The sequence below is a fragment of the Scyliorhinus canicula genome, chromosome 5 (assembly GCF_902713615.1).
Source record: "Scyliorhinus canicula chromosome 5, sScyCan1.1, whole genome shotgun sequence".
NCBI classification, from domain to species: domain Eukaryota; kingdom Metazoa; phylum Chordata; class Chondrichthyes; order Carcharhiniformes; family Scyliorhinidae; genus Scyliorhinus; species Scyliorhinus canicula.
The window spans coordinates 209,124,282-209,150,196 of NC_052150.1; the positions used below are offsets into that span (position 1 = coordinate 209,124,282).

A 25,915-nucleotide genomic window follows, 5' to 3' on the forward strand; every position below is an offset into this window, starting at 1 on the left:
AACGTAGCTTGACACCCCGGTGCACTATTGAGAGAATGCTTTTCTGATGGGATGTTAAACCAATATCCTGTCTGCTTGTTTAGGATCCCGTGGCATTATTTGAAGAAGAGCAGCCAGGGAGGTCTCCCGACTTCACTCATCTAAACTACTGCCGTTTGTGAGGCATTTCTGTGTATAAATTAGCTGCCATATTTGTCTTACTGATGACAATAACTATACTTCAGGAAGATGTTCCTTGTCTGTGACTCTTGGAGCATCATGAGGTTGTGGAAGTTCCTGGGTAATTGCAAGTTATTTTATTCCTTTTCCGCATCACAACCAGGAGAATTTTCTTTCCAGACATTTATCTCCATTCTTCATGTATGCTTTTGGGCATAGAAACATACAGTGCAGAAGGAGGCTATTCGGCCCATCGCCACGGGCCCTTGGAAAGAACACCCTACTTAAGCCCATGCCTCCACCCTATCACCGTAACCCAGTAACCCTACTAAGGGGCAATTTTACGTGGCCAATCCACCTGACCTGCACGTCTTTGGACTGTGAGAAGAAACTGTAGCACCCGGAGGAAACCCACGCAGACACGGGGAGAAAGTGCAAACTCCACACAGACAGTCATCCGAGGCTGGGATTGAACCCGTGACCCTGGAGCTGTGAGGCAGTAGCGCTAACTACTTTGCCACTGTGCCATCCATTTACCTACGCAACAAAAGAACTCTCCACCCAAAAGTAATGAATTGTGTGCAAAGTGATGCATATGGGCTTACACAGGACATAATGGCTCAGAAACTGGCCATTCGGAGCATGCAGTCCATGCAGATGCTAATGCTCCACTCGAGCCTCCCTCCATCTTCTCCCATCTACATCTATGATCGTAATTTTCCGGTCCTTCCTCCCTCGTATATTTGCCTGACCTCCCCTTAAATGTCCTTCGACCTCTTCCCATGATAACAAGTTCCACATTCTCACCAGGCTTTAGGTGAAGAGGTTTCTTCTGAATTCCCGATTGGATTTTCTGGTCATCAATCTTATATTGATGGCCTTTAGATCTTCTTCCCCACAAAGGAAACATTCTCTCTCGAAGAGAAAAGAGCACCCACAAATCTAGCAGCGGGACTGCCGAGATTTCCGGATATCAATCAATCAATCAACCAATCAATCAATAGCTATGTAGAAGCCTAGATAAATCCACAGGTCCTCTTTCTTCCTCTATTAGATTCAATGGGCACCGATCTTCCATTCGTTATTTGGGACTCTGCACCATCCTAAAAACACGTAGTAATTTGTTGCTTAATAACGACTTGCATACTCCTCCCAATTTGGGCACCCCACCTCACTTAAACCATGAGTTTCATGTGGTCCGTCATCTTGGTTGCAGGCTATAATGCTTCTCACAGAGAAATTAAATATTGAGGTTGCTTACGTTCAGTCAGGAGGATAACTGAGGTTACGATCAGTGAGCAGATGACCAGGATAACGAGAAGTGCAATTGCTATTCCTTTCCAGTTTCTCTGAGGAGGGTTACTGCCCACCAGCTCCTGCAGAAGGAAATAGTATTGTCAATTAACAACTAAACACATTGTACACATCATATATTTGGACCAGATTATGACATGATTTAAAATTGCAGACATTATATACAACTGTACTTCAAAGCACAGAGACAATGAGGTAGGTGTCTAATTGGATGTAGAACCAACAAAAAGTGCACCAATTTTATAATAAATGGACTGTGAGAACCTCCTGTTAAATTTGTGGGGCTCTTTTTTTAGGCATCCCAAGCAGAAGCCAACACATGTGTTAGCCGCCTTAGGTATGTAAACGAGGGGCGTGACACATGTTGAAGAACCCTGCCAGTGATTTGTTATCAGTTCCTGTGGAGACCGGAGGGGCAGGAATGTTTCTGAGGCGCTTTAGGAGTTGCCATCACCTCCAACACCCATTATCCTCCCACCAGCAGGCTCCAAATGTCCCATCCCAGGGTGTAGCCAAGCACCATTGTCTCTGAGGCAGACAGACGGGTGTTGTTTGGGTGATTTGTCAGTGGGGCACTGCCGGCGGTTGGCAGCTCACATGAGTGTAAAAATGGAGCTTGAGGACTCATTTCCATTGCTGTTTGGGCCTATCAATTCACAGCACATGCTGGGCGCGTATGACCGAATCTCGGTGCCCAAACCTGCCTCTTTGCAACAGGCCGAGGTCTCTCACCCTTGTCAGCAAAATGTGGCGCTCGATCTGTCTCATCTTTCCTGCACGCTCTCATTAATTGTCCCAGCTCTACTGGATGTATCGGCTTAAGTTGTGATAGTGGCAGCTCCACACTCAGGTGACCACTTTTTATGTGTAGGCCTGGATGGAGACTAGTGACAGGGAATTCAACAGAGGGAGAAGTGGGGATAGGCCTTATTTGTTGTTCATCCAACATCCATACACCCACACTTGCATACACACACATGAACACACACATGCACACACGCAAGTGAGCACGCGCAAGCAGGGAGCGCCATTTGAATTGCCCAAGGTCAGTGAAGTCACCTGATGTCTCTTTCCTTGATTAGACAGCTTTATCAAATTGAACCTTCAAGCAATAATTTCTTTGCAGCTTGCCTTAATATTCAATGCAAAACAGTATAAATTTAGCAGTCCAAATTAAATGATCTCATTTTACTACTGCTTTGTTCCTGACCTTTGTTGAACTCAACAGAATTCACCACGTGTCTCAATTGTCTCCAGCGTCCCTAGACACTTTTCTACTCAACCTAGCTGGTAGAGTTTAATAGGAAGTACAATGAGGTGAAATAACCTCTAAAATGTGCTGGTAATGCATTTAGCATCATTATTGCACTGCTAATATTATACACTGTGTGCATAATGTCCTTGCTACCAGCATTAATTGTATGCCCTATAGAAAGGTGAACTATAAAGGGTCACCTTAAAGCATGAGCCAATGCTTTTATATACATTAGAGGTTGCAATCTCGCTGGAAGCCTGATTGTGTGAGTTAGAAAAATATTACATATGGATTTCTCTCTACCCTCCACACTTCTTAAAGGATCACTATTTTCACTGATAACACATTCTCCTGATTGATGAGCTGCAGCTAACAATACAGCTGGAAGCATTTCAGACAGTAATATTGCATTGTTCTGGCTCTTCTCCGCATACAAACAAATTGAATTTTGATGGGCACAGTGTTGAAGAGAACATCACTGTTAAGTCCACTTTCTTTTTTTTTCATTGAGAAATGGAGGTGAGGGGTCAAGGACCACAGGTCAGGGACACCATTAAGACCAAACACTGGAAGGCAGAAGGCAGATAAATCAAGCAGTAATAAACTAGGTGCTTGGGGGTTTAGACACTGAAAGGTTGCAGAAACAAAGAAAGGGTAAGAAATAAACAGCCTCACAGGAGTAAAATCGTACAGAAGAATCAGTTACAGTTGGAGACAGTGAATGAGAAACAGAATGATTTAGAAAAACAATCATTCCACAAACATAATTCGGAACAAGCAGGTAAAAGCATAGAAACATAGAAAAAATAAGAGCAGGATAAGGCCATTCGGCCCTTCAAGTCATTCATTTTCATCATGGCTGATCACCTAATTCAATAGCCTAATCCCGCTTTGCCCCATATCCTTTGATCCCCTTCACTCTAACTTCTATATCTAACTGCGTCTTGAAAACAACACAGGGCTGGATTCTCCATAGCCCGACGCTAAAATCATGTTTGCCGATCAGGCGGAGAATGGAATCCCACGCCAAAATCGGGGCCGGGGCAGGTCTGCCATATTCCGCCCTCTCCAAACTGGTGTCATTGTGACGCGCGCCCCTTCAATATCATTGGCGCGTCATCGGCTAGCCCACCCGCAATGCTCCGCCATCAATTGGCCGAGTTCCCGACGTAGCAGGCTATGTGTGGTTCCAACCTTGCGGGAATCTAACGTGCCGGCTGTGGGGACTGGTGGGGGGTGGCCAGGGGGTGGGCTGAGGGGTCACGGTTTGCGGTTGGAGCCATGCACGGCTGGCTCCATGTTGTACGGCGTGACCGATGCAGGTCGTCAGCCGTGCATGTGCAAGAGCTGGGATCCGGCCATTCGCCAGACGTTTCCGGCACAGGTAGCGGGAGTTTAAGTCAGTGCTGGTGCTAGCCCCTCACACCACCGGAATCAGTCGTGAAAGTCACACATGCTCTGCTGGCGGCAGCACATGGCCTCCCAAACGGAGAATCCAGCCCACAATGATTTGGGCTCAACTACTTCCTGTGGTATCAAATTTCACAGGCTCACCATTCTCTGGGTGAAGAAATTTCTCCTCACCTCTGTCCTAAATGGACTACCCTTACCCTCAGACTATGCTCCCTAGTTCTGGACGCAGACATCATCAGGAACATCCGTCCTGCATTTACTCTGTCCAGCCCAGTTAGAATTTTATAGGATTCCACAAGATGCCCCCTCATTCTTCTGAACTTCAGCGAATACAATCCAAACTGATTCAATCTCTCTTCGTACGTCAGTCCTGCCTTCCCAGGAATCAGTCTGATAAACCTTCGCTGCACTCTCTCTATAGCGGGAACATCCTTCCTCAGATATGGAGGCCAAAATGGCACACAACATTTCAGGTGTGACCTCACAAAGGCCCTGTTTAATTGCAGCAAGACTGCTCTTGTAGTCGAATCCTCTCGCAATGAAAGCCAACATACCATTTGCCTCCTTTACCGCCTGCTGCCCCTGCATGATTACCTTCAGCGACTGGTGTACGAGAACACCCAGGTCTCGACACATGTTCCCTCTCCTAATTCATGGCCATTTAGATAATAGGCTGCCTTCTTGTTTTTGCTTCCAAAGTGGATAACCTCGCATTTATACAAATTATACTGCATCTGCCATTCATTTGCCCACTCACTCAACTTGTCTGAATCACACTGAAGGATCTCTGCATCGACCTCACAGCTCACCTTTCCACCCAACTTGGTGTCATTTGCAAATCTGAAGATATGACATTTTGTTCCCTCATCTAAATCATTAATATATATTGTGACTAGCTGGGGCCCTCAGACTGATCACTGTGGTACCCCACTAGTCACTCACTGCCAATTTGTAAAAGGCCTGTTAATTCCTACTCTTTGTTTCCTGACTGCCAACCTCTTTTCTATCCATCTCAATATACTACCCCCAATCCCATGTGCTTTATTTTTACAGGCTAACCTTTTATGCGAGACTTTGTCAAAAGCCTTCTGAAAGTCCAAGGGCAGGATTCTCCCCTACCCAGCGGGGCGGGCGGTCCTGGCGCCAAGGAGTGGCATGAACCAGTCTGGCGTCGGGCCGCCCGGAAGGTGCAGAATCCACGGCACCTTCAGGGGCTAGGCTGGCGCCAGCGGGGTTGGCACCATGCCAACCGACGCTGAAGGGGCTTGGTGCCGTGCCAACTGGCACCAAAGGGCCTCCGCCAGCCAGCACGAGTTTGCACATGCGTGGGAGTGCCAGCGTGTGCTGGCGTCATCCAAGCACATGCACAAGGGGGTTCATCTCCGCACCGCCCATGGCGGAGGCAGGACCGGCCTAAAACGGGCGGCCGCTGGGCCCATTGCGGGCCGGAGAACTGCCGGGGAGGCTGCTGCCAGCGGCCGCTGAACGGCGCGGCGCGATTCCCACCCCTGCCAAAACCCCGCCTCCAGAGATTTTGTCTGCTGGCGGGGGCGGGACTCACGCCCCCCCCCCCCCCCCCCCCCCCCCCTGGGCGATTCACCCGACGGGGGGGTCGGAGAATCCCGCCCCAAATATATCACATCCACATTCTACTAGTTACATCCTCAAAGGCAGCATGGTGGCGCAATAGCCCAGGTAGATAGATTGGCCACGCTAAATTGCCCCTCAATTGTAAAAAATGAATTGAAACTCGACACTTTTAAAAAAATAGTTACATCCGCAAAGAATTCCAGTAGATTTGTCAAGCCTGATTTCCCCTTCATAAATCCAGGCTGACTCTGTCCGATCCTGCCACTGATTTCTCAGTGCTCTTGTATAAAATCTTTGATAGTGGATTCTAGAACTTTCCCCACTACTGATGTCAGTCTTACTGGTCTATAATTCCCTGCTTTCTCTCGACCTATCTTTTTAAATAGTGATGTGACATTAGCCGTCCTACAGTTACTCTTGATTAATAAGGGGATCAGGGGTTAGAACATAGAACATAGAACATAGAACGATACAGCGCAGTACAGGCCCTTCGGCCCTCAATGTTGCACCGACATGGAAAAAAAACTAAAGGCCATCTAACCTACACTATGCCCTTATCATCCATATGCTTATCCAATAAACTTTTAAATGCCCTCAATGTTGGCGAGTTCACTACTGTTGCAGGTAGGGCATTCCACGGCCTCACCACTCTTTGCGTAAAAAACCCACCTCTGACCTCGGTCCTATATCTATTACCCTTCAATTTAAGGCTATGTCCCCTCGTGATAGCCACCTCCATCCGCGGGAGAAGGCTCTCGCTGTCCACCCTATCTAACCCTCTGATCATTTTGTATGCCTCTATTAGGTCACCTCTTAACCTTCTTCTCTCTAACGAAAACAACCTCAAGTCCATCAGCCTTTCCTCATAAGATTTTCCCTCCATACCAGGCAACATCCTGGTAAATCTCCTCTGCACCCGTTCCAAAGCTTCCACGTCCTTCCTATAATGGGGCGACCAGAACTGTATGCAATACTCCAAATGCGGCCGTACTAGAGTTTTGTACAACTGCAACATGACCTCATGGCTCCGGAACTCAATCCCTCTACCAATAAAGGCCATCACACCATAGGCCTTCTTCACAACCCTATCAACCTGGGTGGCAACTTTCAGGGATCTATGTACATGGACACCGAGATCCCTCTGCTCATCCACACTACCAAGAATTTTACCATTAGCCAAATATTCCGCATTCCTGTTATTCTTTCCAAAGTGAATCACCTCACACTTCTCCACATTAAACTCCATTTGCCACCTCTCAGCCCAGCTCTGCAGCTTATCTATGTCCCTCTGTAACCTGCAATGGGTTATGGGGAGAAGGCAGGAGAATGGGGATGAGAAAATATCAGCCATGATTGAATGGCGGAGCAGACTCGATGGGCCAAGTGGCCTAATTCTGCTCCTATGTCTTGTGGGCTTATGTGCAGGAACTGTTTTGCAGTCTATAGAATCCTTGAAGATAGCCACCAATGCATCCACCATTTCTAGAGCCATGATGTGGAGATGCCGGCGTTGGACTGGGGTGAGCACAGTAAGAAGTCTTACAACACCAGGTTAAAGTCCAACAGGTTTGTTTCAAACACGAGCTTTCGGAGCACGGCTCCTTCTTCTTCTTCACCTGAAGAAGGAGCCGTGCTCCGAAAGCTCGTGTTTGAAACAAACCTGTTGGACTTTAACCTGGTGTTGTAAGACTTCTTACTGTGCTCCCATTTCTAGAGCCACCATCTTCAATAGCCTGGGATGTAGATTATCAGGCCCTGGGGATTTATCAGCCTTTAACCCCATCAATTTCCCCAAGACCATTTCTCTACTGATATTGATCTCCTTCAGTTCCTACTTCTCACTAACCCCTGCATTCCCCAATATGTCTGGTATCTGATTTGTGTCCTCATATGCAAAGACAGAACCAAATGTATGTATTTAGTTGCTCAACCATTTCTTTGTCCCCTATAATACATTCTCCTATCTCTGACTGTAAGGGACCTACAATTGTGTTCACCAATCTTTTTCTCTTCACAGACCTATCAAAACTTCCTTGCAAGTTTACTTTCGCACTCTATTTTCCCCTTCTTAATCAATCTCTTAGTTCTTCTTTGCTGAATTCTAAACAGCTCCCAATCCTCAGATCTGTTGTTTTTCTGGGCCAATTCGTATGCAACTTCCTTGGATCGAATACTATCTCTAATTTCCCTTGTAAGCCAAGGATTGACTACCTTTCCTGTTTTACTTTTGTGCCAGACAGGAATGAACAATTGTTGCAGTTCCTCCATGTGCTCTTTGAATGTTTGCCATTGCCTCCCAACTGTCATCCCTTTAAGTAACATTCTCCAATCGATCAAAGCCAACTCACGCCTCATTTTACCATAATTTCCTTTAAGATTCAGGACCCTAGGCCCAGAATCAACTACTTCACTTTCCATTTTGATGAAAAATTCTATAATATTATGGATGGCCACTCATCCCCAAGGGGTCTCGGACAACTAGATTGTCAATGATTCCGCTCTCATTACACGGTACCCAATCTTAGATGGCCTGTTCTCTAGTTGCCTGCTCAACATAATAATTTTCCTAATCTATATGCTGATTAAAATCACCCATAATTACAGTTGTTCCTTTATCACATGCGTCTCTAATTTCCTGTTTAATGCCATTCCCAACAATATCACTGAAGTTCAGGGGTCTATATATGATGCCCACTAACGTTTTTTGCCCCTTGCTGTTTCTTAGCTCTACCCAGACAGATTCCGCCTTGTTGAAGCTAATATTCTCCCTCACCATTGTGTTAATTTTCTCCTTAACCATCAATGCAATCCCATCGCCTTTCCCTTTTGTCTGTCTTTCTTAAATACTGAAAACTCTTGGCCATTCAATTCCCATCCCTGGTCACCCTGCAGCCATGTCTCCGCAATCCCAAGTATATCATACCCGCTTACGTCTATTTTTGCGATTAGTTCATTCACTTTATTATGCATTCTCCATGCGTTAAGGTAGGAAGTCTTGAAGCTGGTCTTTTTAACATTACTAGTCCCTGCTCCCAATATTTTTCACTGTGGCCCTGTTTAAATCTGGCTTTTGGTTTATCTGCCGGTTACTTTTCTGACTCCCCTTTCTGTCTTTGTTTTTATCCTTATTTCCTCCTCCTCTGACTCCTTGCGTAGGTTCCCATCCCCCTGCCATATTAGTTTATACCCTCGCAGGCACTCTAGCAAATACTACCCCAAGGACATCAGTCCCGGTCCTGTCCTGGTGTAACCCGTCCAGTTTGTACCGTCCCAGCTCCCCCAGAACCGGTCCCAATGGCCCAGGCATCTGAAACCCTCCCCCTCACATCATCTCTGAAGTCAAGTGTTTTTCCCGATATATCCTGCCATTTTGACTCTAACTAGCACATGGCACCGGTAGTAATCCTGAGATCACTACTTTTGAGGTTGAACGTCTCAACTTTCTTCCTAATTCTCTATGTTCTGCTTTTAGGACCTTGTCCCTTTTTTTTACCTATGTCATTTGTACCGATGTGTACCACGACCACTGGCTGTTCACCCTCCCCCTCCAGAATGTCCTGTAATCACTCTGGGACATCCTTGACCCTAACACCAGGGAGGCAACATATTATCCTGGAGTTTCTTTTGCAGCGACAGAAATGCCTGTCTATTCCCCTTACAATCAAATCCATTCACCATGCTCACCTTTTTCTTATTCTTTCATGGGATGTGGGCATCGCTGGCTAGGCGAGCATTTTTGGTGCCCATTCCTAAATGTCCTGGAGCAAGTGGTAATGGGCCATTTTCTTTAACTGCTGTAGTCCAGCTGGTGTAGGTGTACCCATAGTGCTGTTAGGTAGGGATTTCCAGAATTTTGACCCATGGACAGAGAAGGAATGACAAAAGAGTTCCAAATCAAGATGGTGTGTGGCTTGGAGAAGAACCTCCAGGTGGTGATGTCCTTATGTGCCTGCTGCCCTTGTCCTTCTAGGTGTTAGGGACCTCAGTCATGTCAAATGCTGCCTTGATGTCAAGAACAGTCACTCTCATCTCACCTCTCGAGTTCAGCTCTTTTGTCCATGGTTGAACCAAGGCTGTAATGAGATCAGAAGCTGAGTGATGCAGGCGGAATCCAAACTGAATATCCGTGAGCAGGTTATTGCTGAGTAAGTGCCGCTTGATAGCACTGTTGATGATCCCTTCCATCACTTTGCTGATGATCGAGAGTAGACTGCTGGGCCTTGATTGGTCAGGTTGGATTTGTCCTGCTTTTTGTGGTCAGGACGTACCTGAAAATGAAAAATGAAATGAAATGAAATGAAAATGAAAATCGTTTATTGTCACGAGTAGGCTTCAATGAAGTTACTGTGAAAAGCCCCTAGTCGCCACATTCTGGCACCTGTCCGGGGAGGCTGATACGGGAAGTCGAACCGTGCTGCTGGCCTGCTTGGTCTGCTTTAAAAGCCAGCGATTTAGCCCAGTGAGCTAAATCAGCCCCTTGGGCAACTTTCCACATTGCTGGGTAGGTGCCAGTGTTGTAGCTGCACTGGAACAGCTTGGCTAAGAACGCAGCGAGTTCTGGCACGCAAGTCTTCAGCGCTATTTCCAGGATATTGTCAGGGTCCATAGCCTTTGCAGTATCCAGTTTATTCATCTGTTTCTTGATATCATGTATAAAATTGGCTGAATAAAGCATTTGTGACGCTGTGGACCTTTGGAGGAGGCCAAGATGGATCACCCACTTCGCACTTCTGGCTGAAAGGTGTTCCAATGCTTCAGGCTAATTTTTTGCACTGATGTACAAAAATCCAGCATAAGGATATTGTGGAGCCTCCTCCTTCAGTGAATTGTTTAATTGTCCACTGCCATTCACTCCTGGATGTGGCAGGACTGCAGAGCTTAGATCTGATCCATTGGTTGGGGGCTTGCTTAGCTCAGAAGAGCTATGCTGTTTTAGTTGTTCGTCAGGTAAGCAGTCCTGCGTTGTAGCTGCGCCAGGTTGACTCCTTCTGATTAGGTATTCCTGGTGCTGCTCCTGATATGGCATCCTGCACTCTTCATTGAACTAATGCTGATACCTGACTTGGTAGTAGTGGTAGAGTGGCTTTAGAACAGCGGTAGTGCCACACATGTTGCAGGGTATCTTCAAAACAAAGACGGGTCTTCATATTCACAAGGACTGTATGCTGGTCGCTCCGACCAATGCTGTCATGGACAGAAGCAACTGCAGCCTACCCAATGTAAGAACTACCCAATCCTTCAGGAACAGCCAGCTCAGCCTGTCGTGCTATTGAGCACTCTTGGTGGTGGACATTGAAGTCCCCCACAGACAGTACATTCTGTGTCCTTGTCACACTTGGTGCTACCAAGATGGTGGAGGACTGATTCATCCGCGGAGGGGTGGGAGGAGGGTGGGGGGGCAATTGATCCCAATCAGTAGGACGTTCCCTCGCCCATGTTTGATCAGATGCCAAGAGACTTCTGCATCTCCCTTTCACTAAATAATGTTGCAGCTCATTCATTAGGGCAGTACGGTAGCATTGTGGATAGCATAATTGCTTCACAGCTCCAAGGGCCCAGGTTCGATTCCGGTTTGGGTCACTATCTGTGCAGAGTCTGCACATCCTCCCCGTGTGTGCGTGGGTTTCCTCCGGGTGCTCCGGTTTCCTCCCACAGTCCAAAGATGTGCAGGTTAGGTGGATTGGCCATGATAAATTGCCCTTAGTGTCCAAAATTGCCCTTAGTGTTGGGTGGGGTTACTGGGTTACGGGGATAGGGTGGAGGTGTTGACCTCGGGTGGGGTGCTCTTTCCAAGAGCCGGTGCAGACTCGATGGGCCGAGTCCTTCTGCACTGTAAATTCTATGATATCTTGAGATTCTTTTAAGATTAAATTGAGCCTATAGCCTGTCTCTTGAATTGAAGAAGAGGAATTAATTGAACTGTACTTGATGCCTCCATGGCCTGTGGGTCGGGTTCCAGCCGGTCAGGTTTAAAAACCGATTCCATTGTGGTATTGTAGTCAATTAAATTGATGCAACCAACAATTTACGCGAAACAGAGAGTGGATGTAAACTGTGGCTTTAGAACAGTGCCTGCCTGCGACTGTTCTGCTACTGAGAGCCGCCTACAGGGCTGCTGCTCTTTATACCTCCCCTCAAGGGGTGGAGCCAGGGGCGGAGCCCACAAAGGCGCCAACATGATACATTCCAGGTAATATCTTAAAATGGTCCATAGGTGGAGCCCACATGGGCAACAGCGTGATGCAATGACATACATGGTGAATGGTTAATGCAATACGTTCACCACATTCACCCCCTGTTGAAAAAATTGAAGTCTGGCGGGGTTCACAAGTTCAGCCTGTCTGGCGCCCGGATCGTGCGCTGTGAGCGCTGAAGCTCTGGTACCGCAGCTGGCCCGGGTGTCAAACTCATCTGTGTGGGCATGGGTAGTGAAGTCGCCGGTGCGGGCACAGACGCGGACTCCGGGAGCCTGTCTTCTGGAGCTTTGTTCCTGTGGGTCAGTGAAGGGGGAATGGAGGATGGGAGGGGGTGTGGGTGCCATGTAGGGGTGGGGGCGCTGGTCAGCGTAGGTTGGGTGGGGTAAGTTGGGGTGGCGGTGGTAGTGGAACCTGCAGGTGCTAGGTCCCGGAGGGAAACCGTATCCTGTCGGCTGTCGGGGTGTTCTATGTATGCGTACTGGGGGTTGGTGTGAAGGAGCTGGACCCTCTCGACCAGGGGGTTGGACTTATGGCTACTGATGTGTTTGCAGAGTAGGACGGGCCCCGGTGTCTTCAGCCAAGACGGAAGCGAGACCCCAGAGGTGGATTTCCTGGGGAAAACAAACAGGTGGTCATGAGGGGTCTCGTTTGTGGCCGTGCAAAGGAGGGACCTAATGGAGTGGAGTGCGTCAGGGAGGACCTCCTGCCAGTTGGAAACTGGGAGATTCCTAGACCTTAGGGCCAGGAGGACGGTCTTCCAGTCCGTCGCGTTCTCCCTCTCCACCTGCCCGTTTCCCCTGGGGTTATAACTTGTAGTCCTGCTCGAGGCGATGCCCTTACCGAGCAGGTACTGACGCTGTTCGTCGCTCATGAACGCCGAGCCCCGGTCACTGTGAACGTACGTGGGGAAACCGAACAGGGTGAAGACACTATGTAGGGCTTTAATGACGATGGACGTGGTCATGTTTGGGCAGGGGATTGCAAAGGGAAAGTGGGAGAACACGTCAAGAACGTTGAGGAAATATGTGTTGTGGTTGGTGGAGGGGAGGGGCCTTTTGAAGTCGATACTGAGGCGCTAAAAGCCCGGGATGCCTTTACCAGGTGGGCCTTATCCAGTCGATAGAAGTGCGGCTTACGCTCCGCACAGATTGGGCAGTCCCTGGTCATGGCTCTGACCTCCTCGGTGACTTAGGGCAGGTTGTGGCCTTGATGTAGTGGAGAAGCCGGGTGACCCCCAGGTGGCAGAGGTCATCATGGATGCCCCGGAGTCGGTCATCTTGCGCGCTGGCCCACGTGCCCCAGGACAGGGCATCTGGGGGCTTGTTGAGCTTCCCAGGTCGATATACTATGTCGTAATTATAGGTGGAGAGTTTGGTCCTCCACCTCAAGATCTTATCATTCTTGATCTTGCCCCGCTGCGTATTATCAAACATGAAGGCTACCGAACGTTGGTCGGTAACGAGGGAAAACCTCCTACCAGCGAGGTAGTGCCTCCAGTGCCGTACAGCTTCCACAATGGCTTGGGCTTCTTTTTCGACCGAGGAGTGTCAAATTTCGGAGGCGTTGAGGGTACGTGAAAAAAATGCTACTCGCCTGCCAGCCTGGTTAAGGGTAGCGGCGAGGGCGACCTCTGATGCGTCGCTCTCCACCTGGAAGGGGAATGACTCGTCCACCGCGCCATTGCAGCTTTGGCAATATCTGCCTTGATGCAGCTGGAGGCCTGGCGGGCCTCAGCCGCCAGTGGGAAGATGGTGGCCTTGATTAGTGGGTGGGCTTTGTCTGCGTATTGGGGGCACACTGGGCGTAATAGGAAAATAATCTGTGGCACCTTTTCAGGGCCTTGGGGCAGTTGGGGAGGGGAAGTTGGAGGAGGGGGCGCATATGGTTGGGGGCGGATCCTAGAACTCCGTTTTCTACGACGCAGCCGAGGATGGTTAGTCTGGTTGTGCAGAAAACGCATTTCTCCTTGTTATTAGTTAGGTTAAGGGTTTGGGCGGTTTGGAGAAATCTCTAGAGGTGGGCGTCGTGGTCCTGCTGATCATGGCCGCAGATGGTGACGTTGTCCAATTACGGAAATGTGGTCCGCAGCCCTTTCTGGTCCACCATTCGGTCCATCGTTCATTGGAAGACTGAGACCCCGTTTGTGACGCCGAAGGGGACCCGGAGGAAGTGGAAGAGGCGGCCGTCTGCCTCAAAGGCCATGTAGTGGCGGTCCTCCGGGCGGATTGGGAGCTGGTGGTACGCAGACGTCAGATCCACCGTGGAGAACACCCGGTAGTGTGCGACCTGGTTAAGCATGTCTGCGATCCGGGAAGGGGGTACGTAGTGAGGTGCGTGTACCGGTTTATGGTTTGGCTGTAGTCTGCAACCATCTGGTTCTTTTCCCTGGTCCTGACAACCACCACCTGAGCTCTCCCGGGGCTATTACTGTCTTCAATGATCCCCTCCCGCAAGAGTTGCTGGACCTCGGACCTGATGAAAGTCCTGTCCTGGATGCTGTACCGCCTGCTTCTGGTGGCGACTGGCTTACAGTCGGCGGTGAGATTTGCGAAGAGCGGGGGGAGGGTCGACCTTCAGGGTCGCAAGGCTACATACGGTGAGTGGGGGTAGGGGCCCGCCGAACATCAGGGTCAGGCTCCTGAGGTTACACTGGAAGTCCAGTCCCAACAGGAGAGGAGCACAGAGGTCGGGTAGTACATATATCTTAAAATCGGCATACTCTGCGCCCTGTATTGCGAGGGTTGTGGTAGTGCAACCCCGGATCTGCACCGAGTGCGATCCGGAGGCGAGGGAGATGGTTTGAAGTGCCGGGAAGATTGGGAGCGAGTAGCGCTTTACCATGTCTGAATGAATGAAGCTCTCCGTGCTCCCGGAGTCGAACAGGCAAGGCGTTTCATGTCCATTAACCCGGATGGTCATCATGGAGCTCCGGAGGTGTTTGGGTCGCGACTGGTCCAGTGTGACCGCGCTGAGTTGCGGGTAGCCGGCGTGAGCGGAGGTGCTGGTGTGGTCCCAAGACGACGACCCCCATTGGTCACACGTGTCGGGCGGCGAGGAAGATGGCGTCCAAGATGGCGGCCCCCATGAGTCGAACGTGGCGGGCCGCGTGGGCAAGGAGAGCCAAGGTGGCGGCCCCCGTGAGTCGCACACATTGTGCGGGCTTGAAGATGGCTGCCCCCACGGACACCACAAAGCGGGTGACGCGTCCGGGTGGGGGGGGGCAGAGTTGGCAGGCAAGCTGCCACCCTGAGGGGTCTGCGGGCCTGTGAGTCTGAGAGTCGGGCCTGCGATTTTGAGGATTTGGACCTGGCCAGGCAAACTTTAGCAAATTGTCCCTTCTTACCACAGTCGTTGCAGTTCACGTTCCGAGCCGGGCAATGCTGCCTGGGGTGCTGATGCTGGTCACATAAATAGCAGGGTAGCCCCCATTGTTGGGCAGGCAGCTGCATGGCACAGGTGTGGGGTAATCTCTGGTCTCCGGTAAACGAGGGGGTCGCATGATCAGATGGGAACACGTTGAAGCTTTGGAACGCTACTTCAAGGGAGCAGGCTAGCTTTACCGTCTCTTCCAGGTCGAGGGCACCTTTCTTGAGTAGGCGCTGTCTCACGTAGTTGGACCTGACTCCAGCCACGTGGGCGTCCCGGACAGCGAGGTCCATATGTTGAGCGGCCGTAACGGCCTGGTAGTTTCAACTTCGCGCAAGAACTTTGAGGTTGCGTAGGTATTCCTCCAACAATTCCCCGGGCCGTTGCCGGCGAGTAGTGAGGAGATGCCACGTGTACACTGACCTTACATATAGGCGCTTCAGCATTGTGAGAGCGTCTGCCCAGGTGGAGGCTTCCTCGAGTTGAACAGAGATTTGTTGGCTCACCCGGACGTGGAGGAGGCTCAGCTTCTGGTCGTCGGAGACGAAAGGCGAGGAGGAGGTGGCCAGGTAGGCCTCGAAACAGCGGAGCCAGTGCGAGAAAATCCCTTTTGCCTCCACGGCTTGCGGGTCGAGTTCCAGTTGTGAGGTTTGAAAGCCGATTCCATTATGGTGTTGTAGTCGATCAAATTGATGCGACCATCAATTTACGCAAAACAGAGAGTGGATGTAAACTGTGGCTTTTATTGACTAGAACAGTGAGAGCCGCCTGCAGAGCTACTGCTCTTTATACCTCCCCTCAAGGGATGGAGTCAGGGGCGGAGTCCACAAAGGCACCAACATGATACATTCCAGGTAATATCTTACAATGGTCCATAGGTGGAGCCCACATGAGCAACAGCGCGATACAGTGACATACATGGTGAATGGGTAATGCAATACGTTCACCACATTACTCTCTTATATCAGTGCAGGAAGTGGATTTTTGCTAACTTTGAGTTTGTTTTTTAAAACTGTATAATAGCACAATATGGGCACAGTGTGAGCACCCTAACCCACACCATACTAAGGCACTTGGCATGTCAAACAGAAAAGATAGAGCCCGGTGTTGAATCATTTTAAGAGTGGTGATTTATTCACTGAGCGTAAAGCATGATGCATTACCACCTCAGATGGAACACTGTTTCTCAGACCATTTGAGGGGAGGCGGGAAATGAATCACAAGGTGGTTTGTGCTTTGATCGCTGAGCTCCTAAATTAGATTTATTGGAGACTCGTTCACTGGTGCACAGGAATTCCCATATTGATTTTTGACAGTTATGCAATATTACATTGTATGATTTTTTATTTACAACACAGAAAGATGTCATTTGACCCAACAGATCTATGCTGACATGTTTGCCCAGACAAGGCTCCCTCCAAACTTCCCCATCTAACCTCATCAACATGTCCTTCTGTCCGTTTCTCCGATGTCATTGCTGAACTTCCCCATTCAAATGTCTCCATGCTGGTCGCCTCAACTACTCTCTTCCCTCGATCGCAAGTTCCATATCCTCGCCACCCTGTGTGGTTTCTCCTAGATTCCAAGTTGGATGGATTTATTAGCAACTGTCATGTATATATGGTAATTCCAGCGTGCCTTGCAAATATAAACACCTCCCCTGCCTCTAACTTATCAAACCTTTCAGAATCTTGAACATGTCAATCAGGTCCTCTCTGGGGAAAGGAACCCCACCCTCTTTGATCTTCCCTGATTGGTAGAACCTCTCAGTTCTGGGGTCATCCCAATAAATCTTCTTTACATCGTCAGCAGTGCACCAAAACCTTCGTACAAACTAGAACTATTCGCAGTTACAGGGCCGACCAACAGGTTAATGATAGTGCCTCTGTCGCATGGGGCAGCCTGGTAGCACAGTGGTTAGCACTGTTGCTTCACAGCGCCAGGCACCCAGGTTCGATTCCCAGCTTGGGTGCGGAGTTTGCACGTTGTCTGCGTGGGTTTCCTCTGGGTGCTCCGGTTTCCTCCCACAAGTGCCGAAAGACATGCTTGTTCGGTGAATTGGACATTCTGAATTTTCCCACAGAATACCCGAACGGGCGCTGGAATGTGGCTTCTCGGGGATTTTCACAGTAACTTCATTGCCGTGTTAATGTAAACCCATTTGACACTAATAAAGATTAAGATCCTGTCTCCCTGAAGCCTCAGTGTTATGTTTGCTTTATTTCTGGATTTATTAACCTTTGTTGCTAATTTTATGGATTTGCATTCCTCTACCTCCAGATACTTCAGCTTCTTTACCTATTCAGATACTAATTGCCCAAGAAGCATCTGGATTCTTTATTATTTCTACAAAACTCACGTAACAATATTGAAGCTCATTTGACCATTAAATACCCATTTCCAAGATTGCTAATGTCTTCCTGGACGTTGTCACATTCCTCCTCCATATTAGCTGAATCACACATTTGGTGTGAATTTGAAATTTTGAAGGTTAAGTAAATGGAATCAGAAGTGCCCTCAGCTTCTAGCCTTGTGAAAAACCACCTCTGCAACTTAAATACACAAGGAAAGATAGGGTGCTCTGTGACGGCTAGTAAGATCCGGTTTTAAAAGGCAGCCTGATTATTCAATCTGTGTGAGAATGTGAGAGAGCGAGAGAGAGGGAGAGGGTCTGAATGTCGCACGTTCAGCACGCGCACTCGACGGGTCCGGAAGTAGATACAAAATGGCGTTTGCCCAGAGCGCCATTTCATGCTGCTGGCCAACTAATGGTCATCCAGCGTGAAACGGGATTTGTGAAGGACTTTGCGCTGCCAGGGACGGTGGGCTCCAGGAAAAAGGAGAGTGCGAATGGCATTTGCAATGTGCCCCCCGTTCTGGGGACGGCTGCTGCTGCGGAGCTGTCTCAGGGAGTTGCTGAATGGTGAAATATAAATAGCGAGGGAAAAACGATGCCACAAGTGTCTAGGCGGCACAATCATGCACAGACCTCAGCCCCCGACACATCCACTGATTATCTCTGTCCCCAGACCGTCCATCTCGCCCTGGGCTGAGGTTACAGCTAAAACGTAAAGACTGCCTGGCCAATCGGCCTGCCCGCCAACTGTAAAAGTGGACTGGCCACGTAAAATTTAGTTCAACTGGCCCCTTAGTGGGCTAAATTAGCTGATAGGCTTCCGACCCGCACACGTCCCCGCCGACCAAAATATTGTACGAGCGCATGATGACATCGAGATGCGCGCCCGGGGCTTTCTCCCGTGATTTTATATACTTACGGGTCAGGCGTACACCCGCCTGATGACATTAAATTCTGGCCCGGGTATGTGTGCAATTAAAATGGAGCAGTGAACGTGAGCACTCCTTTTTTGCTCTCATCTCACTAATATACGTCATTTTAAATTGCAGGCAGCAAGTTCGCCACCTATCCCAAGCTGGCAGGGTCCTCTTTAACGATACAGATTCGACTCTGATGACAATCCCCGTTGTGACAGAGAAGGTTTTCTCATCAGTGAACCTGGGAAAAGAGGCCAGTGTCCCATGTGCTATAATTCTGAGCTCGCTATATTTGCCACAAGCTCGTTAACTAATGAACCAAGAATTATGGGCAGGATTCTCCGACTGCGCACCTCCGGTCACCGGAGAATCGGTGCCATTGGCGCCGGCGGGGTTGATGCAGTGCTGGTCGGGCGCTGCTCTATGCAGCGCCCCCCCCAGCGATTCTCCACGCGCGATGGGCCAAGTGCGCGCCGAGTTAGGCCGACTCCCGCCGGCGCCTTTCTCGTGTGGTCCTACCTGGTGGGACCATGGCGTTCATGTTGTGGGTGGCGACCTGGTGGGCGGGTGGGTGGATCTGACCCCTAGGGGGGCCTCCACCGTGGCCTGGCCCGCGATCGGGGCCTACCGATCGGCGGGCGGGCTTATCTTGATGGGGGCCAACGTTTCCCCGCGTTGGACCCCTGTAGCTCGCGCCGATCGTAGCGTGCATGCGTGAAATCGCGCCGGCCATAGAGCGCATGTGCGGACCCGCGGCACCCGTTCTGAAGCCGGTATCGGCAGCTGCACAGCGTGAGGCTGTCCTGTGCCGTGCTGGCCCCCTGTGCAGCGCAGGATCGTTGCTCCTCGGAGCCTGTTGACGCCGTCGTAAAACGTGACGACGTTTGTGACGGCGTCAACACTTAGCCTCAGGATCAGAGAACCCCGCTCCATAGTGCGTGGAGTCTGACTGAATCGGGAGGCCATACTGCTTTGCGTGCAGTGCTAATACCATCCATATCTCCCAGTACAGGTGTGGGTTTGTGTACATAGACCTCTCCGTGTGTTTATGTTCAAACAATTTTTCAAAGACCCACTGTAAGTAAAACTAGAATCAAACCTGAGTTTTTTCTGTCTCAAACCCCAAACACTGCAGAGCAAAGGCATTGTGAGGAATCTCGTTGAGATTGTGGGGAGAGGTGGGCAAGAGCAGAGGTGTCGCCCTCAGCAACAAACACCTCCCCCCTCCCACCCCACCATCCCTTCCTGATGCCCAGTCCCTCAATCAGACACTGAGTGCCTTCGATTGAGGGACAACCCCGGGAGCTGACGAGCTTCCCGCATGGCAAATGACATGTTGCGCTGGGCTAATCCAAGCGGTGAAGGGATGAGGCATCTAGTAAATGAGTGATCCTTTAATAACCACTTAAGAGTATCAATTGGGGGTGAGGTGGGGGTTAGGGTCAACCATGGGCCTTCCCGCCCAGAACATATTCCAGGCTGAGGGGGGAAGATGGCGGAGTTCAGAAATGCCGCTTCCCACCAGCGAGGGAAACATAGAGCATAGAAAATAGGAGCAGGAGTAGGCCATTCAGCCCTTCGAGCCTGCTCCGCCATTCAATATGATCATGGCTGATCCCCTATCTCAATGCTATGCTCCCACGTTCTCTCCATATCCCTCGACACGTGTAGAGTCGAGAAAGCTATCTATTTCCTTCTTAAATAGATTCAGTAACTTGGCCTCCACTTATGTGCCAGAGAATTCCACATGTTTGCCATCTTCTGAGTGAAGAAATTTCTCCTCATCTCAGTTCTAAATGGCCTGCTGCCTATCCTGAGACTGTGGAGAGCACAAGATTCCACCTGCGTTTCTTGTCAGTAGTCCTTTTAATTGAACATTCAAACCTTTTCTGTAACAATGGCTGTCGTGTAACATAATGTTTGGAGGTTTGAAGACCATTTTCACTGGTTGACTGACAGGCTGATGATTCCTCTGTGTGTACTGTCATTGTACAAACGTCTGTTTCTTGGCTCTGAGAGACATGGGGCTGGCACTTGCTGTATGAAATGGCCATTCCTTCAGCACATTATCAAAATAGATTTTTCCTGATGGGTAATTAAGCCTGAGAAGCAAATTAAAGCACAATGAGAAATAAAGTGAAGGCGATGAGTGGCTGCAGCCACCTTGTTCCTGCACTCACACTGACTGGAGGAATTCTAGCGCAAGACGATTAACATTCAAACTAATTGAAGCGACGACAAAGCGTGTTTTTTTCCTGTCTTATTTTCAGTTGGTCTTGGGAAAGAAAGGCGAAGGTCCCAAATGGAGGACGCTGTTGGGGCTGAAAGGTGTAAAATAATGAGGTAGATTAGGGCAGGGGTTAGGCGATGGTAAGTTCTGTACTAGAGGCTTAAAGGTTGCAGGTGGAAGGAACAACTGAGGGAATTAATGAATTCCACAGTTTTGAAGTGCTGGAAAAGAAAGGGTTTGGAGGCTCTGTGACGAATAATGCCTCCAAGCAACTGATTCATAGAATTTACAGAGCAGAAGGAGGCCATTCGGCCCATCAAGTCTGCACCGGTCCTTGGAAAGAGCACCCCACTTAAGCCCACACTTCAAACCTATCCCCGTAACCACACCGACCCTTTTGGATACTAAGAGGCAATTTAGCATGGCCAATGTACTTAACCTGCACATCTTTGTACTGTGGGAGGAAACCAGAGCACCCGGAAGAAACCCACGCAGACACAGGGAGAACGGCAGACTCCGCAGGGACAGTGACCCAAGCCGGTAATCGCACCTGGGACCCTGGAGCTGCAAAGCAACTGGGCTAACCATTTTGCTACCACGCTGCCCACGTGCTGCAACTGAGGATGCAGAAGGGGAGGCTTAAACGTAAGAGGACGCTTGAAGCTTTGGAGAAGAAATTTTCGTGGAGAGCTGGCCACACTACATTACAATATTGACTAGACTTCAAAGCAAACTTCACTGGTTGTGAAGTGCCCTGGGGCATCCTGGGACATAAGTTCACACCTTTCTTATTTTTAACTGGTAAATTAGAGAAAGTCAAAGTTCCGAGGCCTGAAGTACTTTGCGCGAAATGTGACTCATTCCGCTGTTTGCAATGAGCAAACTGTCTCCTCCCGAGTTTCATTTCTGACAGACTGAAATCCCACACCTTGGGCTGGAACCTTGGCTGTTTCATTTAATTCTGTCACTACCCTTTGATGCACCAACTAATGTCAAAATCGATACGGTGTCAAATTGTGATCACATATGAATCGCTCATTATCGACCTATTCAAGCAAAAGTCCTGTTTGATTAAAAAGGTCAGGAGGTGCAAGAAGGTAAGTTCAAACAAGGTTTCCTTTAACAACACAAATAAAGGCCATAACAGGGCTTACAGTCCTAACTGGGACGACCAATCACACTGGTCCCAGCCTGGGCCTCTGCCCCCTAACGGGGGAGCTGGTCTACCACACGTCTCATGGGGAGATCACAGTTTGCACAGAGGATCTCCTTCGCCCTTTCACCCATCTCTGTGCTCCGAGCAGCTGTGGTTGTGGCCGTGTATCGTGTCAGGGAACGGCTTCCTTACACAAACCGCTACAGGGACCCTGTCGGGGGCCCATCTCAGATTGCAACGTCCTCTGAGAGCACTGAGGATTCTGCGTCCATATCTGATGCCGGGTTGTCGACATCCTACTGGCCAGGGCATCGGTCTCTGGCGGCAAGTGCTTCTTGGCTAACGGATGGCAGACAGGGTGGTCGAGGTGCGGATTCATCTGAGCCCATCCTCTCGGGTGGGCTCCCTGCCCTTGAGATGGTCCACATGATTTTGCACGGCCCGCTCTCTATACCTGGCCATGTTTGTAACTGGTCCTGTTCTGTCGCTATGATCCCTCGGACCCACTGGGCACTCTCCCTACAGTTCCGAACGTGAACAGCATCCCCTGGTTTAAAACCGCTGTCACCCGTTTGACGATCATGATTCCTTTCCGCCGCCCCGCCAAGGCTCGGGAAAGCTAACCTCAGGCGGGTCAGGAGGCATCGGCCCATCAGAAATTCTGTTGGCGCTGCCCCGGTTGTGATGTGTGGCGGTGTTCGGTAATTGAACAGAAATCGTGCCAGCTTAGTTTTGAGGGACCCTGCAGTCTGTTTCCTCATACCCTGTTTAAATATCTGGACCGCCCGCTCAACCAGACCATTGGAGGATGGGTGGTATGGGGTGGTTCAGATGTGTTTCACCATGGCTTCAGCACTGGGATCACTGGCGCTGTCCACTCCACAAACTGGACCGGGTGTATGAAGCCCAAACTCGCTAGTCGGCTCAATTCCTCATCTACTTTTGTAAGCAGGGTGTAGGTGACTGACCCGCCCCTGAAATATTTGGGCTGAGCTTCCTGGTCAAGATGAAATAACTTTGGCCCCCTTTATTTTTCCCAGGCCCTCCTGGAAATCCTCCAGATTTCATGGAATTCATACCGACCACAAGTGCCTATAAAGTCACGGCCTCAGGGAGTGGGTCTGGGACCTTACACCACTACTAGCGGTAGCCTAACCAACTGTTGTCCACAGGTAACCGGAGTCACCGTGGATCCGATGATGATGGTCAATTGTTCCCCAGTGGCCATTGGCCATCGGGCCTGACCATGACTTTGTTTTATTGGTGACTGAGTCACGTAAGCCTTATCCTTGGGGGGTTTTGTTCATCGGAATGGGGGCTGGCCTACGCTGTATATGATGTATTCCTTGGAATCATGAGGCTCCTGGCCTCTTTTCCGCATTCTCCTGGGCCCCGCTGCCTCGCCTGGGCCCCTCTGCTCACACTGCCTCACCACGGCCTCGCCTGGGCCCCTCTGCTCACACTGCCTTGCCTGGGCCCCTCTGCTCACACTGCCTCACCTGGGTCCCTCTGCTCACACTGTCTCGCCTGGGCCCCTCTGCTCACTCTGCCTCGCCTGGGCCTCTCTGCTCACTCTGCTCACACTGACTCGCCTGGGCCCCTCTGCTCACACTGCCTCATCACGACCTCTCTGCTCACACTGCTCACACTGCCTCGCCTGGGCCTCTCTGCTCACACTGCTCACACTGCCTCGCCTGGGCCCCTCTGCTCACACTGCTCACACTGACTCGCCTGGGCCCCTCTGCTCACACTGCCTTGCCTGGGCCCCTCTGCTCACACTGCTCACACTGCCTCACCTGGGTCCCTCTGCTCACACTGTCTCGCCTGGGCCCCTCTGCTCACTCTGCCTCGCCTGGGCCTCTCTGCTCACACTGCCTTGCCTGGGCCTGTCTGCTCACACTGCTTCACCTGTGCCCCTCTGCTCACACTGCCTCACCACGGCCTCTCTGCTCACACTGCTCACACTGCCTCACCACGGCCTCTCTGCTCACACTGCCTCGCCTGGGCCCCTCTGCTCACACTGCCTCGCCTGTGCCCCTCTGCTCACACTGCTCACACTGCCTCGCCTGGGCCCCTCTGCTCACACTGCCTCGCCTGGGCCCCTCTGCTCACACTGCTCACACTGCCTTGCCTGTGCCCCTCTGCTCACACTGCCTCACCACAGCCTCTCTGCTCACACTGCTCACACTGCCTCGCCTGGGCCCCTCTGCTCACACTGCTCACACTGCCTTGCCTGTGCCACTCTGCTCACACTGCCTCGCCTGGGCCCCTCTGCTCACACTGCTCACACTGCCTCGCCTGTGCTCCTCTGCTCACACTGTCTCACCACGGCCTCTCTGCTCACACTGCTCACACTGCCTCGCCTGGGCCCCTCCGCTCGCACTGCTCACACTGCCTTGCCTGGGCCCCTCTGTTCACACTGCCTCGCCTGGGCCTCTCTGCTCACACTGCTCACACTGCCTCGCCTTGGCCTCTCTGCTCACACTGCCTCGCCTGGGCCCTTCTGCTCACACTGCTCACACTGCCTCGCCTGGGCCTGTCTGCTCACACTGCTCACACTGCCTCGCCTGGGCCCCTCTGCTCACACTGCTCACACTGCCTCGCCTGGGCCCCTCTGCTCACACTGCCTCGCCTGTGCCCCTCTGCTCACACTGCCTTGCCTGGGTCCCATGCTCACACTGCTCACACTGCCTCGCCTGTGCCCCTCTGCTCACACTGCCTCGCCTGGGTCCCTCTGCTCACACTGCCTCACCTGGGCCTCTCTGCTCACACTGCCTCGCCTGTGCCCCTCTGCTCACACTGCCTCACCTGGGCCCCTCTGCTCACACTGCTCACACTGCCTCACCTGGGCCCCTCTGCTCACACTACTCACACTGTCTCGCCTGTGCCCCTCGGCTCACACTGCCTCGCCCGTGCCCCTCTGCTCACACTACTCACACTGCCTCGCCTGGGCCTCTCTGCTCACACTGCCTCACCTGGGCCTCTCTGCTCACACTGCCTCGCCTGGGCCCCTCTGCTCACACTGCTCACACTGCCTCGCCTGGGTCGCTCTGCTCACACTGCCTCACCTGGGCCCCATGCTCACACTGCTCACACTGCCTCGCCTGTGCCCCTCTGCTCACACTGCCTCACCACGGCCTCTCTGCTCACACTCCTCGCCTGAGCCCCTCTGCTCACACTGCCTCACCACGGCCTCTCTGCTCACACTGCCTCACCTGGGCCCCTCTGCTCACACTGCCTCACCACAGCCTCTCTGCTCACACTGTTCACACTGCCTTGCCTGGGCCTGTCTGCTCACACTGCTCACACTGCCTCACCTGGGCCCCATGCTCACACTGCTCACACTGCCTCGCCTGGGCCCCTCTGCTCACGCTGCCTCGCCTGGGTCCCTCTGCTCACACTGCCTCGCCTGTGCCCCTCTGCTCACACTGCCTCGTCTGGGCCCCTCTGCTCACACTGCCTCGCCTGGGCACCTCTGCTCACACTGCCTCTCCTGGGACCTGCTGTTCCGGCTGCCTTCAGAACTTACCTTCTAACTCTTTGCTGCTTGTTCAATCACACACTGGTTTCTCTCTGCATTTGTTGCTGATAGATTTCAGGACCAAGGAGGTTATGTGGAACTTGTATATGTGACTAGTTTGGTATCAACTGGAGTACTGGTCCCAGGTCTGAGCGCCACACATCAGGAAGACATTAGAGAGATGTCGTGTTAATCACCCTGGGGTAACACGGACTGCAACTGGATGCAGTTGTACTGGAAAATAGACTACAAACGTTGAAGTTCGTTCAATACGTTTTATTGAACTTGTTAAGCAGTGCACATAGTTCGCTGTGGGTTTGACACTCTACTAATCTAAGCATGCTTACTATAATTAACTAGACCAGACTAGCTCTCAGCCACGTGTAGAAGGTGCTAACTGACATATACACCCTGACTGTCACTACAGTTGTCACCAGTGGAA

General features: G+C 50.9%; 1 protein-coding gene across 6 annotated transcripts in view; it reads right to left on the reverse strand.

Moving 5' to 3' along the window:
* Nucleotides 1–25,915, reverse strand: part of dpp6a (dipeptidyl-peptidase 6a) — a 1,618,183-nt gene that overhangs the window by 636,818 nt on the left and 955,450 nt on the right. For all 6 annotated transcript variants that reach the window (XM_038798406.1, XM_038798408.1, XM_038798409.1 and 3 more), the window contains exon 2: nucleotides 1,421–1,535. In XM_038798406.1, coding sequence (XP_038654334.1) covers nucleotides 1,421–1,535 — 115 coding nt within the window. The remainder of the gene's footprint in view (nucleotides 1–1,420; nucleotides 1,536–25,915) is intronic.